The sequence below is a fragment of the Hyla sarda genome, chromosome 10, assembly GCF_029499605.1.
Source record: "Hyla sarda isolate aHylSar1 chromosome 10, aHylSar1.hap1, whole genome shotgun sequence".
NCBI lineage: Eukaryota > Metazoa > Chordata > Amphibia > Anura > Hylidae > Hyla > Hyla sarda.
In genome coordinates this window covers 111,245,881-111,263,480 of record NC_079198.1, presented here as the reverse complement: position 1 = coordinate 111,263,480, position 17,600 = coordinate 111,245,881, and the positions used below count along the sequence as shown (strand labels likewise).

The window sequence follows — 17,600 nt, the reverse complement described above, 5'->3', positions numbered from 1 at the left end:
TTGCATTGAGGGGGCGTGTTGTGACGTCACAAGGGGGCGAGGCCGTGATGTCACGACCCCCGGCCCCCGCACCCAGCGTTTGGAACAAAATGTTCCGAACGTCGGGGCAGCGGAGTACCCTTTTAAGATTGCATGGAAAGTTAATCCATCATAACAATTACTTCTACATGTTAATGAACCTAAAAAGGAATCAGAACACAGAGCCACCGCCTCAGGACTGCAACTGCTAGATTTATTTATATAGCATTCACTTGGTAAATAGTCAATGACATTAAGACACATTTTCATAATGAGGACGTGCCGTACCGCCAGCTTCACTAATAAGCTTAGTAGCGAACATAATAAACAGTGATAATCATAGGAAGGAAATTAAAAGAAGATACAGAATCTGAATGGCAATAAGTAAAAAAAAAGGCAGTGAGTAGTCAATATCTTATAATAGTTATAACAGTAATTAAAAAAAATATTTTTTATTGTCTAGATTCTACTTTCCTTCAGTGTGATTGATATGCTCTACTGTTATAATAAAGTGCAAACTCTATTATAATATTGTACACACTTATGTCCGTGCCCTTATCCTTCACTATCATAATATTGTACACACTCATGTCTGTGCCCTCATCCTTCACTATAATAATACTGTACACACTCATGTCTGTGCCCTTATCCTTCACTATTATAATATTGTACACACTCATGTCTGTGCCCTTATCCTTCACTATTATAATATTGTACACACTCACGTATGTGCTCTCATCCTTCACTATTATAATATTGTACACACTGATGTCTGTGCCCTTATCCTTCACTATAATAATACTGTACACACTCATGTATGTGCCCTTATCCTTCACTATTATAATATTGTACACACTCATGTATGTGCCCTTATCCTTCACTATTATAATATTGTACACACTCATGTCTGTGCCCTTATCCTTCACTATTATAATATTGTACACACTCATGACTGTGCCCTCATCCTTCACTATTATATTGTAAACACTCATGTATGTGCCCTTATCCTTCACTATAATAACACTGTACACACTCATGTATGTGCTCTCATCCTTCACTATTATAATATTGTACACACTGATGTCTGTGCCCTTATCCTTCACTATTATAATATTGTACACACTCATGTATGTGCCCTTATCCTTCACTATTATAATATTGTTCACACTCATGTATGTGCCATTATCCTTCACTATTATAATATTGTACACACTCATGTATGTGCCCATATCCTTCACTATTATAATATTGTACACACTCATGTCCGTGCCCTCATCCTTCACTATAATAATACTGTACACACTCATGTATGTGCCCTTATCCTTCACTATTATAATATTGTACACACTCATGTATGTGCTCTCATCCTTCACTATTATAATATTGTACACACTGATGTCTGTGCCCTTATCCTTCACTATTATATTGTACACACTCATGTATGTGCCCTTATCCTTCACTATAATAATACTGTACACACTCATGTATGTGCCCTTATCCTTCACTATTATAATATTGTACACACTCATGTATGTGCCCTTATCCTTCACTATTATAATATTGCACACACTCATGTATGTGCCCTTATCCTTCACTATAATAATACTGTACACACTCATGTATGTGCCCTTATCCTTCACTATTATAATATTGTACACACTCATGTATGTGCTCTCATCCTTCACTATTATAATATTGTACACACTGATGTCTGTGCCCTTATCCTTCACTATTATATTGTACACACTCATGTATGTGCCCTTATCCTTCACTATAATAATACTGTACACACTCATGTATGTGCCCTTATCCTTCACTATTATAATATTGTTCACACTCATGTATGTGCCCTTATCCTTCACTATTATAATATTGAACACACTCATGTATGTGCCCTTATCCTTCACTATTATAATATTGTACACACTCATGTATGTGCCCTTATCCTTCACTATAATAATACTGTACACACTCATGTATGTGCCCTCATCCTTCACTATAATAATATTGTACACACTCATGTATGTGCCCTTATCCTTCACTATTATAATATTGTACACACTCATGTATGTGCCCTTATCCTTCACTATTATAATATTGTGCACACTCATGTATGTGCCCTTATCCTTCACTATTATAATATTGTACACACTCATGTATGTGCCCTTATCCTTCACTATTATAATATTGTACACACTCATGTATTTGCCCTCATCCTTCACTATTATAATATTGTACACTCATGTCTGTGCCCTTATCCTTCACTATAATAATACTGTACACACTCATGTATGTGCCCTTATCCTTCACTATTATAATATTGTACACACTGATGTCTGTGCCCTTATCCTTCACTATTATAATATTGTACACACTCATGTATGTGCCCTCATCCTTCACTATTATAATATTGTACACACTCATGTCTGTGCCCTTATCCTTCACTATAATAATACTGTACACACTCATGTATGTGCTCTTATCCTTCACTATTATAATATTGTACACACTCATGTATGTGTCCTTATCCTTCACTATTATAATATTGTACACACTCATGTCTGTGCCCTTATCCTTCACTATTATAATATTGTACACACTCATGTATGTGCCCTTATCCTTCACTATTATAATATTGTACACACTCATGTATGTGTCCTTATCCTTCACTATTATAATATTGTACACACTCATGTATGTGCCCTTTCCTTCACTATTACAATATAGTACACACTCATGTATGTGCCCTTATCCTTCACTATTATAATATTGTATACACTCATGTATGTGCCCTTATCCTTCACTATTATAATATTGTACACACTCATGTCTGTGCCCTTATCCTTCACTATTATAATATTGTACACACTCATGTCTGTGCCCTTATCCTTCACTATTATATTGTACACACTCATGTCCGTGCCCTTATCCTTCACTATTATAATATTGTACACACTCATGTATGTGCCCTCATCCTTCACTATTATAATATTGTACACACTCATGTATGTGCCCTTATCCTTCACTATTATAATATTGTACACACTCATGTCTGTGCCCTTATCCTTCACTATTATATTGTACACACTCATGTCCGTGCCCTTATCCTTCACTATTATAATATTGTACACACTCATGTATGTGCCCTCATCCTTCACTATTATAATATTGTACACACTCATGTATGTGCCCTTATCCTTCACTATTATAATATTGTACACACTCATGTATGTGCCCTCATCCTTCACTATTATAATATTGTACACACTCATGTATGTGCCCTTATCCTTCACTATTATAATATTGTACACACTCATGTCTGTGCCCTTATCCTTCACTATTATATTGTACACACTCATGTCCGTGCCCTTATCCTTCACTATTATAATATTGTACACACTCATGTATGTGCCCTCATCCTTCACTATTATAATATTGTACACACTCATGTATGTGCCCTTATCCTTCACTATTATAATATTGTACACACTCATGTATGTGCCCTTTTCCTTCACTATTATAATATTGTACACACTCATGTATGTGCCCTCATGCTTCACCATTATAATATTGTACACACTCATGTATGTGCCCTTATCCTTCACTATTATAATATTGTACACACTCATGTATGTGCCCTTATCCTTCACTATTATAATATTGTACACATTCATGTATGTGCCCTTATCCTTCACTATAATAATATTGTACACACTTATGTATGTGCCCTCATCCTTCACTATTATAATATTGTACACACTCATGTCTGTGCCCTCATCCTCCACTGCAATATTGATTTTTACACTCATGTCTGTGCCATCCTCCTCCACCATTATATTAATGCTGGTGTTGTTAAATCAGAATGCAGGGAAAATCTTCTACACTGTTTATACTCATAGTTTAATATAGGATGTAACTCAGGATCAGTACAGGATAAGTAACGTAAGGTACAGTATGCACAGAGTGGTTCAACCAGCAGAATAGTGAGTGCAGCTCTGGAGTATACTGCAGGATCAGTGATGTATGTATTCAATTATTCCACTCTACCTTTAATATTGTAATGCCGATAGGGGTTTTGAAGGCCTTTTGAGGAACATACTTTTGATTGGCCTATCCACACCCAACACCCCAGCTGATCAGCCCCTGTATTAAACAGAGAATGGAGCTGTAAACAGTTTGCTCCATACTCCATATAGTGGTAGCACTGTGTTACTGCAGCCTCAGCTCCTATGGAAGAGAAGCCAACTGCTTCTGGCCTCATTCTCTGTGTGGTGTGGGCACTGAACATATGATTAGTGGGGGTACCAGGTGTTGGCACCCCACTGTTCAATGGTTGATTGAACCATTGTAATCTGCTGTGGATTCCACTGCAGACATTCAGCCGTGGCTCAAACCCACAGTGGGAAACACGTGAACGTACCCTGATTAGGGAGGGCCAATAATGTGGACGACAACAATGTTTTGCTGCCTCCAGTCTATCCTCACTTCACATTGGTTTGTAAAATGTATATGCAGTAATTTGGCTGCTTGCTGAATCAATTTGCCAATGACTGACTTTCATTAATCTCCCATATTCACCTGTCAACTTCCAAAACAGAACAGGTTGTATTTGCCCAGGAGGGAAGTTCTGGCAGGTTAACCTCTTCAGTGCTGAACAGCTAATAGGAGCCTTACAGGAAATCCTTCTGTTGGATATTCACAAGGAAGACGTTAATGTTCCTTGTTTGGCATTGCAGATCCCCAGGGGCGCATGCATCGAGCCAACTGTAAACAACCGCGGTGAATAATTCGGTTCAGGCCCTTCATTAATAAAGCAGCTGTTCATTTATCAAAGCGGCAGAGCTGACACCATTATTAGTGGCTTCTTAATTATAAGGGGAGAGGTTATGGAGCTGAAGGAAGCGTTCCTAAAGACCTGTGTGTTCTATGGGGAAGTCACAACACATGAGCTCAACAACAAGCATCTGCATAATATGGAGTTACTTCTCATGATTGTGGCTTTCATATGTACCGATACTGTTCATGTGCTTTTTAAAGGGGTTGTCCACCATATGGTGATTTTAGTATGTACCTGGCAGACAGTAATGGACATGCTTAGGAAGGATCTGTGCTTGTCTTGTGGCTAAATGGCTATGTTGTGAGATTACCATAACACTGTGGCTAGCTTTTTGTGAACTGGTATTTCCTGTTTCAGCTTTCTTTTTTTGACTACAAATCTCAATATTCCATTTTCCTCTCTCCCACACATCAGCCACCCCACCCATTGAAACATAAATGAGCTGCATCCATTCAAAAGACCTGTGGTTTTCAATCAGGGTGCCTACAATTGTTGCATTAGTTGCAGATTAATCTCTCTCCCACCAAGAGATCCCTCCACCCATTGAAGCAGACAGGCTCCCTGTCATCAGCTGACTAGCGAGTCAGGTCTCTGCCGAATTGCAACCTGGGAAAAATCTGAGACAACAGTCATTTTGTATGCTAATAAAAATAAATATTGGGGTGAAAATCAGAGAAGAATTATGAGAAAACCGTCACACACAGGTACAGACACTATATTATGGACTACACTAACTTTACAGCCCCCGTAGCATAGTCAAATAAAAAAAATTCCTGGAACATCCCTTTAACTTCCTTATCACAGTATGATCATTGGTTCTGAAACCTTTTATACGTTTTAGTTCATCATCATTTTCATGATCTCTGTTTGCTGTCAGTGAACTATAGTGTTCTTGTTTACATTCAAATAATAATAAACCTGTGCTGACCTAGTCCTGATACAATGTATTAGCTCACAGAGGATTGGAAAGATATTCTGGGTGAATATTCCATGTACAGCAGCCGCTGCCAATATCCATCAGTGGTTAGGACCATGCAGATCTGCACCATCACAATTGATGGCAATGCAGTCCTTGCGGATATCCACAAAAAAAAATATGAACATGTTTATTCTTTCGGCGAAGTCTGGATTTAGAATTTCGGGAAATTGCGCAGTGTGCATGGTTCAGCAGAATCCCATTAAAGACAATAGGAATCTAATGTACTCAAATTTCCAATCGGAAATTCCGTAGTGTGAACGTACCCTTACAAACCTTTTATGACAGACATTATTCGCTTGGTGGAAAAATAAATTAGCATTCTAAGTCATGCTTCTAAAATCTGTGCATGTTTTTATTTGCTAGCATTTTTGAAGCTTGCTTTTTATGTAGCAATAGGGAGTAGAACAGCTCACCTCAAACAATGCTAGGTGAAAAAATTGGTGATTTATTCCATAAAAAGTGTTTTCACGTTGCTTGCTGTGAAAACACTTCTTATGGAATAAATCACCAATTTTTTCACCTTACTTGTGTGCTGCTGCAAGATTTCCTTTTTTTTTGCTTTTTATGTAGATATGTAGTATATGTCAGATATATAGGAAGCACTTTTTTTTTTTTTTAAATGGAAGTATTGGAGTCGTAATACACAGTAGGAAAAGTTATGTTCTGCTTCACTATTGTTGCTATTGTTGCCTGTTGAAAATGTCCTGAAAAAAAGAGCCAAATATAACAGCGCATTTCCAAATAAAATCATTAAGAAGTGGTTTGCAGGCAAATTGCACATGCATTCAGGTCAGTAGGTACCGTATTTTTCGCCGTATAAGACGCACTTTTTCTTCCCCAAAACTTGGGGGGGGGGAGTTGGTGCGTCTTATACGGCGAATACACACCTATCGCGGCGGTCCCTGCGGCCATCAACGGCTGGGACCCGCGGCTAATACAAGACATCACCTATCGCGGTGATGCCCTGTATTAACCCTTCAGACACGGCGATCAAAGCTGACTGCCGCGTCTGAAGCGAAAGTGACACTAACCCGGCTGCTCAGTCGGGCTGTTCGGGACCGCCGCGGTGAAATCGCGGCGTCCCGAACAGCTTACAGGACACCGGAAGGGACCTTACCTGCCTCCTCGGTGTCTGCTCCGTGCCGGGATCCCCTGCATGGCCGGCGCTCTCCTTCGTCGTCATCACCTCGTCACGCAATAGGAGCGGCATGTGCAGCGGCATGCGTTGCGACGTGATGGCGGCGACGGAGAGCGAGGATACCGGGCAGCAGAGACGTTCCGGAGTGACGGGGACACCCCAGGGACGTGGCGACAGCGATGGAGGGCGACATCCAGGGCAGCGGTGACGGGTCCGGAGCGGCGGGGACACGTGAGTATTACCTCCTATACCAGTGGTCTTCAACCTGCGGACCTCCAGATGTTGCAAAACTACAACTCCCAGCATGCCTGGACAGCCAACGGCTGTCCGGGCATGCCGGGAGTTGTAGTTTTGCAACATCTAGAGGTCCGCTGGTTGAAGATCACTGTGACCTATACTTTACATTGTATTCTAGATTTTCCTAATTTAAAATTGGGTGCGTCTTATATGCCGGAGCGTTCTATAGGGCGAAAAATAGGGTATTTGTATTATGCTGCACGTGTGAATCAGATCTCCCGTTTTCACAGGTTCTCAGGTCCTCGATGTAAATAAGGGCTTGTTCTCATTTGCTTTAAGTAGTAATAATTTAATTCCACCATAAAGGCAGAAAAACTAAAATGTGGTGGTCTCAGATCTATTAAACAAGGGAAACATAAGGCGCCTAAATGAAACTTTCAAGTCCAGATGTAAACAAGGCCTAAGGATTATGGGGGAGATTTATCAAAACCTGTCCAGAGGAAAAGTTGACCAGTTGCCCATAGCAACCAATCAGATCGCTTCTTTCATTTTTCAGAGGCCTTTTCAAAAATGAAAGAAGCGAGCTGATTGGTTGCTATGGGCAACTGGGCAACTTTTCCTCTGGACAGATTTTGATAAATCTCCCCCTATATCTCTGTCAGCAAGCAGAAGTCTAAAAAATATTAAGGAATTAAAGGGGTACTCCACCCCTAGACATCTTATCCCCTATCCAAAGGATAGGGGATAAGATGTCTGATCGCGGGGGTCCCGCCGCTGGGGACCCCTGCAATATAACATGGGGCACCCACCTGTTTCTTGTCCGGAAGCGCTGGAGGGTCTGGGTCCCGTCCACGGGAACGGAAGCTCGTGACGTCACGACTCCGCCCCCCGTGTGACATCACACCCCGTCCCCTCAATGCAAGTCTATGGGAGGGGGCGTGACGGACATCACGCCCCCTCCCATAGACTTGCATTGAGGGGACGGGGTGTGACGTCACACGGGGGCAGAGTCCTGACGTCACAAACTCCAGCGCTTCCGGACAAGAAACAGGTGGGTGCTGCATGCTATATTGCGGGGGTCCCCAGCGGCAGGACACCCGCGATCAGACATTTTATCCCCTATCCTTTGGTTAGGGGATAAGATGTCTAGGGGTGGAGTACCCCTTTAAAACACAAAGCAAATTTCAGAACTTTTCCGAACTCACTGATTGTTTTTTAGGCTTTCGTATGATGTATATTTAGCCGGATATTGACAGACCCTTCCCTTCTGTGTTTACATTGACAGGGTCATCACCTCTTCGATCATACCCTCTTCTCTCTGTCATCAGCCGCCAGCCCGGGGTCCTCAGCCACCTTGTCCCCTCAACATCCTCCTCCCCCATTCAGCTTCTGTCTCCCACACATCTCTCCCCATCATGTGCGCGCTCAGAGACTCCAGCCAGCGAAGCTCCACAAAGCAGCGAATCAGAACTTGAACAAACAGCTCCTCGTGTGAAGAAGCCGCGGCGCAGCAGAACAATATTCACAGAAATTCAGCTCATGGGGCTGGAAAAAAAATTCCAGAAGCAGAAATATTTGTCCACTCCAGACCGGTGAGTACATGAGTAGTCAGAGGCCTCTGAGACCCTGTGTAAAGGCTGTACAAGGGCCACAAATGTCACGTGCCGTCACGCCCCCTCCCATAGACTTGCATTGAGGGGGCGGGGCGTGATGTCACACGGGGTCGGAGTCGGGATGTCACGATACTCCGTGGTCGTCACGCTGCACATTTGGAGTCTCCAGCGCTGTCATTGCCACAAAGGTGGTTGCACAATGACAGATTGCAGGGGGGGGGGGGGGGGGGACCAAGTGGTGGGACCCCGCGATCAGACATCTTATCCTCTATCATTTGAATAGGGTATAAGGTGTATTAGGGCCGGAGTACCCCTTTAAATGTTCTCCATCTGAATGGACAGATGCAGAAATTTTTACATTAAAGGGGTTATCCAGGAAAAAACTTTATATATATATATATATATATATATATATATATATATATATATATATCAACTGGCTCCAGAAAGTTAAACAGATTTGTAAATTACTTCTGTAATTTTTTTTTAAATCCTTTCAATACTTATGAGCTGCTGAAGTTGAGTTGTTCTTTTCTGTCTAAGTGCTCTCTGATGACACGTGTCTCGGGAACCGCCCAGTTTAGAAGCCAATCCCCATAGCAAACCTCTCCTACTCTGTGCAGTTCCCGAGACAAGCAGAGATGTCAGCAGAGAGCACTGTTGCCAGACAGAAAACAACAACTCAACTTTAGCAGCTGATAATTATTGAAAGGATTAAGATTTTTTAATAGAAGTAATTTACAAATCTGTTTAACTTTCTGGAGCCAGTTTATATATAATAAATTTTTTTTTTCCTGGAACACCCCTTTAAATCTGTTGCATGTGAATTCACACATACACTTCAGTCCAGTTACTATAGTCGTTGGGAGTATGTGTGAAGGATTTTACACTGTATTTTGACTGTGATTTGTCGCAATTTTCTTTATATGTTACTTTTTGAGACAAACAGTTGTGCCAAATGGTTTAGAACATTATTACTGATTTGACAGTGTAGGTCGTGATTTCAGTTACAATTATGCTTTGGTTTGAAATTCGTTAATTACGACTTTTCGATTTGGCACAAATTTTGGCAAAAATACCTTCATTAAGGCACAAATCCACACCAAAAATAAAATGACAGAGAAAATAGCTACAACAATAGAATGCAGAACATTTAAACATTGCCCAACCAGAAAGTGGAAAAAGGACCCTGAACAATAAAAGAAGCAACCTGATTGGTTGTTGGGGAAAATGCAACACTATTCCAAGGCAGAGGTCTGGATGAATATCCCCCCTAAGGGTACATTCACACGGGTGGATTTTTTTGCGGGTTTTCTGCTGAAAGTGGGCGGGCTCTTCTCGGCTGTCCGCAGCATTCCACGACGGAATTTACGTTGCGGAAAATCCGCCGCAAGCCCCATTGAAGTCAGTGGGGACTGCGGCGGATTTTTCGCAGCGTAAATTCCACCCCAGAAAATCTACTGCGGACAGCCGAGAAGAGCCCGCCCACTTTCAAATATGCAGCGGAAAACCAGCAAAAAAATCCGCTCGTGTGAACGTATCCTATGGACAAATTAAAAACAGCAAAAAAAGGCCCTGGTTGTGCGAGCTTTACCTCTGTAAGCCAGCCAAAGTCAGATTTAACTGCCTCACAGTCAGAAAGTTTTGCCTGGAATTCTGGGGCAGGAGTCTGCGCCTTTTGTAGGGCTGCATTTGTGCTAAAATTACAAATTTGCGTGTGACAATTGATAATTTTGGCGCAACTGCGGTCCGTTTGACGCAAAAAACATACATAAAATCACACATTGCAACACCCTTTTTGATACATACCCACCATTATCTGTATATAAGTGGTAGTCGAGGACAGTGAGCAGCCGGCCGATTGGCTAAGAAGCTCATGGTCATAGATTCTGAAAATATAACATTAAATGTCCACAGTCATAGAGTGTTCACACCCGGCAAAAGATCAAAGGCTTTTTTCTTCCAGATAAACAGTTGTGCAGCCCTAGGAGCATGACTGCACTCGAAAACAAGGACAGTCTCCTTCCCGAGCAACAGGAATCCTGCGACAATAAATGATTCTATTCACTTTCATTTCTTTAGTCTGTCCACATTCTCTGCCAACCTTACTTTACTCCAGCTGTTTGTGGCTTAAATGGTTCCCCAGCTGCATGGTGATGTCAACCGGCAGCATGGCCAAATCCCATATACAGCTCTGGCATCCAAGTTGGCACAAGTACTCCGTATGAAAGATCAATCGGTCTGACTTTTACCCTCATGCCCAAGATCAGAAGAATTTGCACAAATAGAAAAGAACTGATGTAGACTGAGAAATTTATTACGGCCAACTTTAAGCTCCCGTACAGTGAAATGTCAGATCAGATCCAACAAATATATTATCACAAATACACGCTGGCTGCCAGCTCAGGAAAATGGTTTTAGGTTTTTGCAGTTTGTGCCATATAGTACTTAAAATAATACTACCATATATAACTAAATAACAGTACCATACATTGCACACATACTTCTGATTTATAGATTCACAACAACTGGAGAGGTTGCAGGCCAATGGTCTACATGACAGTGCCATACAGTGAACATGCATCAAATAAGGCTATGTTCACACAGCGTATTTTCATGCCTATTTTTTTTGTTCAATATGTTGATAAATCGCTGAAAATTTGCATCCATATTTGAAAAATGCATGTGATCTCTGGGTAAGCGGTTATCTGTACACACAGTATAATAAAAAAAAAAGGCAGTATTTTTTCCATTCCCAAAAATAAGCGACATGTTATTTATTTATGCAGAAGGAAAAAATACAACCTTTTTTATATATATATACAGCGCGCACAAACATTTTCCTATAGACTTACATAGAGCACATGCCTTTTGCAAATATGGATGCAAATTTTTATCAATGTATTGAAAAACATTAGAGTACATTAATGGTAGACAGATACAAGGAAGGCAGAAGGGGGGGGGGGGGGGCGGCACCACTGGGACAACTTAATGATCACGGTCTGCTAGGGCAACTGGCAACTGACCCGATCCCGATTATTGGGGTGCGTAATGGAAGTCTCACTGAAGACTGTATGCAAAGAGCGTAAGCAATCGCACTCACCAATCCAGGGACATCAAGTAGCGGCTTTATTGAAGGAAATCATGACATCAGCAAGCAAAAAGCATGCAGCGTTCCAAAGCAGCAGAAAGTCAGGTGAGCGGGCGAGTGGAACACAGGTGAGGGGCGTAGGCAGTAGGGCAACGAATCGTTTCTCGTCATGAATGACGCTTCATCTGGCCTCCAGAAGGACAACGAATCGTTTCACGTCTGAATGATGCTTCATCCGGCCAGATGAATCGGCATTCATGATGTGAAATGATTCGTTGCCCTACTGCCTACGCCCCTCACCTGTGTTCCACTCACCTGCTCAGAAAGGGGCAGAAAGTCAGGTGAGCGGGCGAGTGGAACACAGGTGAGGGGAGTAGGCAGTAGGGCAACAAATCATTTCACGTCATGAATGACGCTTCATCTGGCCTCCAGAAGGACAATGAATCGTTTCACGTTGTGAAAGATGCTTCATCTGGCCTCCAGAAGGGCAACTAATCGTTTCACGTCATGAATGATGCTTCATCTGGCCTCCAGAAGGGCAACGAATCATTTCACGTCATGAATGATGCTTCATCTGGCCTCCAGAAGGGCAACGAATCGTTTCACGTCATGAATGACGCTTCATCCAGCCGGATGAAGCGTCATTCATGGCGTGAAACAATTCGTTGCCCTTATGAAGGCCGGATGAAGCGTCATTCATGACTTGAAACGATTCGTTGCCCTACTGCCTACGCCCCTCACCTGTGTTCCACTCGCCCGCTCTTCTGACTTTCTGCCGCTTTGGAACACTGAATGCTTTTCATTTGCTGATGTCCTGATTTCCTTCAATAAAGCCGCTACTTGATGTCCCTGGATTGGTGAGTGCGATTCTTTACTCTCTTTGCATACAGTTTAGAGTACTTTAATTTTGAAAATGCAGACGCAAAAAAAAAAAAAAATACACTTGAAAATACACCATGTAAACAAAGCCTAAATGTGTCAGAATAAAAGCACTATGAAATGCTTAGTTCAGTCCCCCCTAAACACTCCCCTCTTTAGTTGTTAGTCTTGCAAGCACAATCTGGAATAATGGGAATAATCTTCTGTATATAAAGACACCTGTTCTGCCTTTGGTTCTGACTGATCCTCTTATTTTCAGGCTAGACCTGGCTCAGTCCTTGGGTTTGACACAGCTACAAGTTAAGACGTGGTATCAGAATCGAAGAATGAAGTGGAAAAAAATTGTAAGTCTGGTCTATTGGAATTACTGCAGCTGCCATAGATACTGATGTTTAGATATTATGATATTGTTGGATTTCACCAATTTATGTAACAAAAAAAAATACATTCAATTGAAATGTTGCAACTTTATTATGTCTCATCTACACAATCCAGTAATAAAGAACATATTGTATATAGATGAGTAAAGCTATATTCAGAGTACAGAATCTCTGACTTGAGTATTCTGCCAAAAGATGACCAAAATTCCATTATGTGCATTGTGCATCGGAATCCCGCTTGGAAATTAATTATACTTAGAGGCATAACTGGAAGCTTCTGGGACCATATACTGGTGTCTTCTTATATTACCCCAGGGTGCAACTGGTACATTTGTGTTATATATATATATATATATATATATATATATATATATATATATATGTGTGTGTTCTCCAGACTGCGATCTCTGCACTGCTGTATCTATTTCCCTGACTGCAATCTCTGCACCTCTATATCTATATCTATGACTGCAACCTTTGTACCCCTAAATCTTTGCCTCTGCTGCAGTATATGGGGAGGGGTACTGGATAAAGTATTTCCCTCAGTTCAGCAGCACTTTTAGATGGGAAATCAGAGACCCACTAGTTACAATGAAAGTGTCTCCAGGTGACCACGACAGTGGTTGCTAAACAGTTTATCCTCGACGACAATCAGATATGACTTATTTGGGTAGAGAAGCCCTTTAGTTAATATGGCTTGATGAAAATATAGATTAAAACAATGTAGTCTCGAAGAGGAAGACAAATATAGCCAGCACCGCTGCTACAAATGAAACCAGCACAAATAACAGACCAGAAAGTCCTTTAAAAACTATGGACAGGTATAGGTGCTAGAGTGGTGCTACACACTGGAAACAGACAGAATCCAATACAATTTCACACAAAAGAGAGGATAGCGGAGCGCTCACCGTATCAGATGACAGGCAGATCAATCGGACACGTTCATCCATGGACTACAATCAATCCTAGCAGGGAGGTGGCAGGTGGATACGGGGGGGCGGACCATATCACGCCCCTAGGTGCTTTGTCAGGCCACCTAGGGGCGTGATACAGTCCGTAGCCCGGTGTCTGAGCTCCCCCCATATCCACCTGCCGCCTCCCTGCTAGGATTGATTGTAGTCCGTGGATGAACATGTCCGATTGATCTGTCTGCCTGTCATCTGATACGGTGAGCACTCCGCTATCCTCTTCTTTGTGTGAAATTGTACATTAAAACAAACAAAGTCCCCAGAATGCATTAATTTTATTTAACAAATGATTTGTTTTGATGTACAGTATTAAAGATATTAAGAATTTATAGTATGAAAATCTCTATAAGTCTATAAGTTGATCACTGGTCAATATAAAGTTAAGAGCATCAACAACCGTGGATTTTTCCTGCCCACACAAAATGCTGTTTATAGTCCGAGGTCTCCTATGAATGAGCTCAATGTAGAGTGTTTTCAGACCTACTCTATATTAATAATGACAGTTTTGAGTATTAATCAGACATGAAGATACAAATGTAAAATTACGTTGTAAGAAAATGGTCAATTTTAGTTGTGAACAATCCTCCTTTATATTCCCACAGGTCCTCAAGGGTGGACAGGAGGCACCCACCAAGCCAAAAGGGCGTCCAAAGAAAAATTCTATCCCAACTTCAGAGGAAATTGAGGCCGAGGAGAAGTTGAATAGACTTGCACAAGAGGCTCATCACCAGGAAGATAACACCGAAGAGGAAAATGAAAATGCCCCAGAAGAAGCTCAAGAGGAACAAACACTAGATGGAAATATACAAGAAGGTGAACAGCTGGAATCAGGGTCCTCTCTTGCCTCGTCCACATTACAGATAAACACCTCCCCAAATGACAGAGGTTCCTCCAGCTAAAGACAAAAAGACATAATGTGTGCATCAAGAAAGTGCGCCAAGCTGCGCCCACAGTATCTGGGGGGTTACCCGGTGTGTGTGCTCTGCATCCGTCCTATGTGCAGACCCTTACCGTAAAGGAAATCTTCCCTCCAAGTCCTTTTATCTAGAAGGGAAGAGGTTAAAGCCACATGGAGGAGGAAAGAGAATGGAAGAACTCCGTGACTAATGGGGTCTGTACAGACAAGACTGGGAATTTTTGCTGTGTTTGGAAAACAATTGGACAGTGTATATATAGTGTTCTTTATTATTGTGCCAGAAACTGCAGTAGAAAGGGTGAAAAAAGCCAAAGCAAAAGGGAAAGAAGCTGTTTCCCAGTGTAACTTACTTGAGAATGCTTTCACATTAAGTGCCTTTTTTTGCATGTTAAAACTTGTAAGACAATCTTTATGTGTTAATTCATGACCACAGCCTTTTAATCTCTTCTCTGTTCACCACTTGGGCTTAAATTCCATAAAATGGGAATAAGAGGCTTTGGTCAGTCATTGCATGGAGCAAACGTCCTCTGGGCGGATGGTATTCAGGTCTTAGCACCAGACGGAGTCAAAGCAGGACATGAATCAGGCGAAACTCCACAGTAATCTATCCAAAGCATTTTTTCGGTCACAGGTTACATTGTAGCATATTTGGAGAACTGAGGAGGATACTGATCTAGAAAAAATATATATCTATAATACTATGTACTAGACGTGTGTCTTCAACCTGTGGTTTTCAGCTAGAAAAAAGGGAGTCATAATATTGCAACAGCTGGAGAGCCACAGGCTGAAGACCACTGTACTAGATGGTCCAAAATAATGAAAGTCATCACTCAAATTAAACTGTAACATAGGCAAAGTGTCAAGTAGGTGTGGCAGGGCTGCTTTAGAGAGGAAAAATACAAAAGAGAAAATCCAGCTCCTAGTGAAAAACAGGGATCCTAAAACTTAACTTTTAATAGTGCACATTTTAAAAAGGGATGCCACAACAAGTGGCAAGTGACATGTCACTTAAAATAGAGAGTGAACACCGACGCGTTTCGAGCTACTGCTCTTAGTCATGGCACTCTTAGTGTGCCATGACTAAGAGCAATAGCTCGAAATGCATTGCCGTTCACTGTCTATTTTAAGTGACATGTCATTGTCTACAGGGAGTGGTGGCTCCCTGCATCTGTGCTCCAGGACTCATATCTCGGAGGTGTGCTATTTATGAAGAGTGGATGAGCTGATCTATTTTTGCTTTTTTCTGAGAGCCGCTTTAGTGCCACAGCATCCCCCGCCTCTTGGCTCCGCTTCCCCCCTCTGCTCTGCATGTCTGACATACAGGGCTCAGCTCAGTGTCCAATCCTGTCCAATTCCTTGACTGCACCATGTTTCATAATCATGCAGACATGGTGACAGATCCTTCGGAGGGCAGTGGCTTCAGTACATCACCATGTATCCGCTGCCATTGGTAAGTACAGTGCAGTAATGAGATCTGGAGACAAGGCTTGGTGCAGTAAGCCAAACACTGCATGCTAATCATAGAGGTAAGGGGGTACCAGGAGGTGGGAAATGTTGCTGCACATTAGCAGCTTTGCTCCGCCTCCTTGACACTTACATCCAGGTATAAATTTGATTTTAAAATACAAGTGGAAACCACTCCATAGTGTATTACGTTACATTAGAATGGGGGTGAACGTGAAAAATGTGAAATCCTGGTTGTCTACACCATACATAACAAAGGAATGGCATGTATGGAAGATAATGGACATTTTGCAGCCATCCTGATCTGGAATACAATGGTAGTAATGGAACGAAAACACTTCTGGACAGCATAACAGGATTCTACAAAAGCTGAACAGACTCACAGCTTCGGGAGAATCCTGTTACGTTATCCAGATGTGTTTTCGTTTGGATACTGCCATTAAAAGTTGATTTTACCACTTATGAAAATGCCATCAATAATACCGAGGGTATGATTCATATTATTGCCCCATTAGCTGTTAACCCGTGCCTACATTATGCAAATGGTCAAATACAATTTAATGAACTTTGGGAAAAGTTTTGGTTGAGGAAAGATCATGTCATCTTATAATAACAAAATTACATGAACAAAACATAAATCTAATTGCAGATAACACCTTATGTACATAATGCTCAATGATTATATGATGAAAAGTTCTGGAATGCTTAAAAAAAAACTTTGTGCTTGGATCCCTTCCTATTCTAAAGTAGCTTGATGTCAATAAATCTGATAATTCCTATTTATATCCAGAGGTTGAAATTCTGTATGTAAACAGAAAAGCAGTTTGTTGCATTTTATCCGGTCTAGATAATCCTCAGCCTAGACTCAAGGCAGTAACAAACCCTCAGGACAGAAATTTAGTTTACATAGTTTACTGGATACATTTGTAACAAAACCTCAGTTAAAATTGTTTAAGGGTACGTTCAGAGGAGCGGATTTACAGCGTATTTTACGTGGCGGATCCGTTCCTGTAGGACCTCTTTATGGTGCCTTTACATGTGCCAGCTCGGAGAGGCAATACGCCGCTACGTGCAGACACA

General features: G+C 41.5%; 1 protein-coding gene across 3 annotated transcripts in view; it reads left to right on the top strand.

Moving 5' to 3' along the window:
- BARX2 (BARX homeobox 2) overlaps nt 1-16,025 on the top strand; it is a 63,913-nt gene extending 47,888 nt beyond the window's left edge. For 2 of the 3 annotated variants that reach the window (XM_056543652.1, XM_056543654.1), the window contains exons 2-4: nt 8,495-8,801; nt 13,052-13,136; nt 14,743-16,025. In XM_056543652.1, coding sequence (XP_056399627.1) covers nt 8,495-8,801; nt 13,052-13,136; nt 14,743-15,039 — 689 coding nt within the window. In that variant the 3' untranslated portion in view covers nt 15,040-16,025. Of the gene's footprint in view, nt 1-345; nt 418-8,494; nt 8,802-13,051; nt 13,137-14,742 lie in introns of those variants that run through there. The other variant, XM_056543653.1, reaches the window with a different exon arrangement.
- The last annotated feature ends 1,575 nt before the right edge of the window (nt 16,026-17,600 follow it).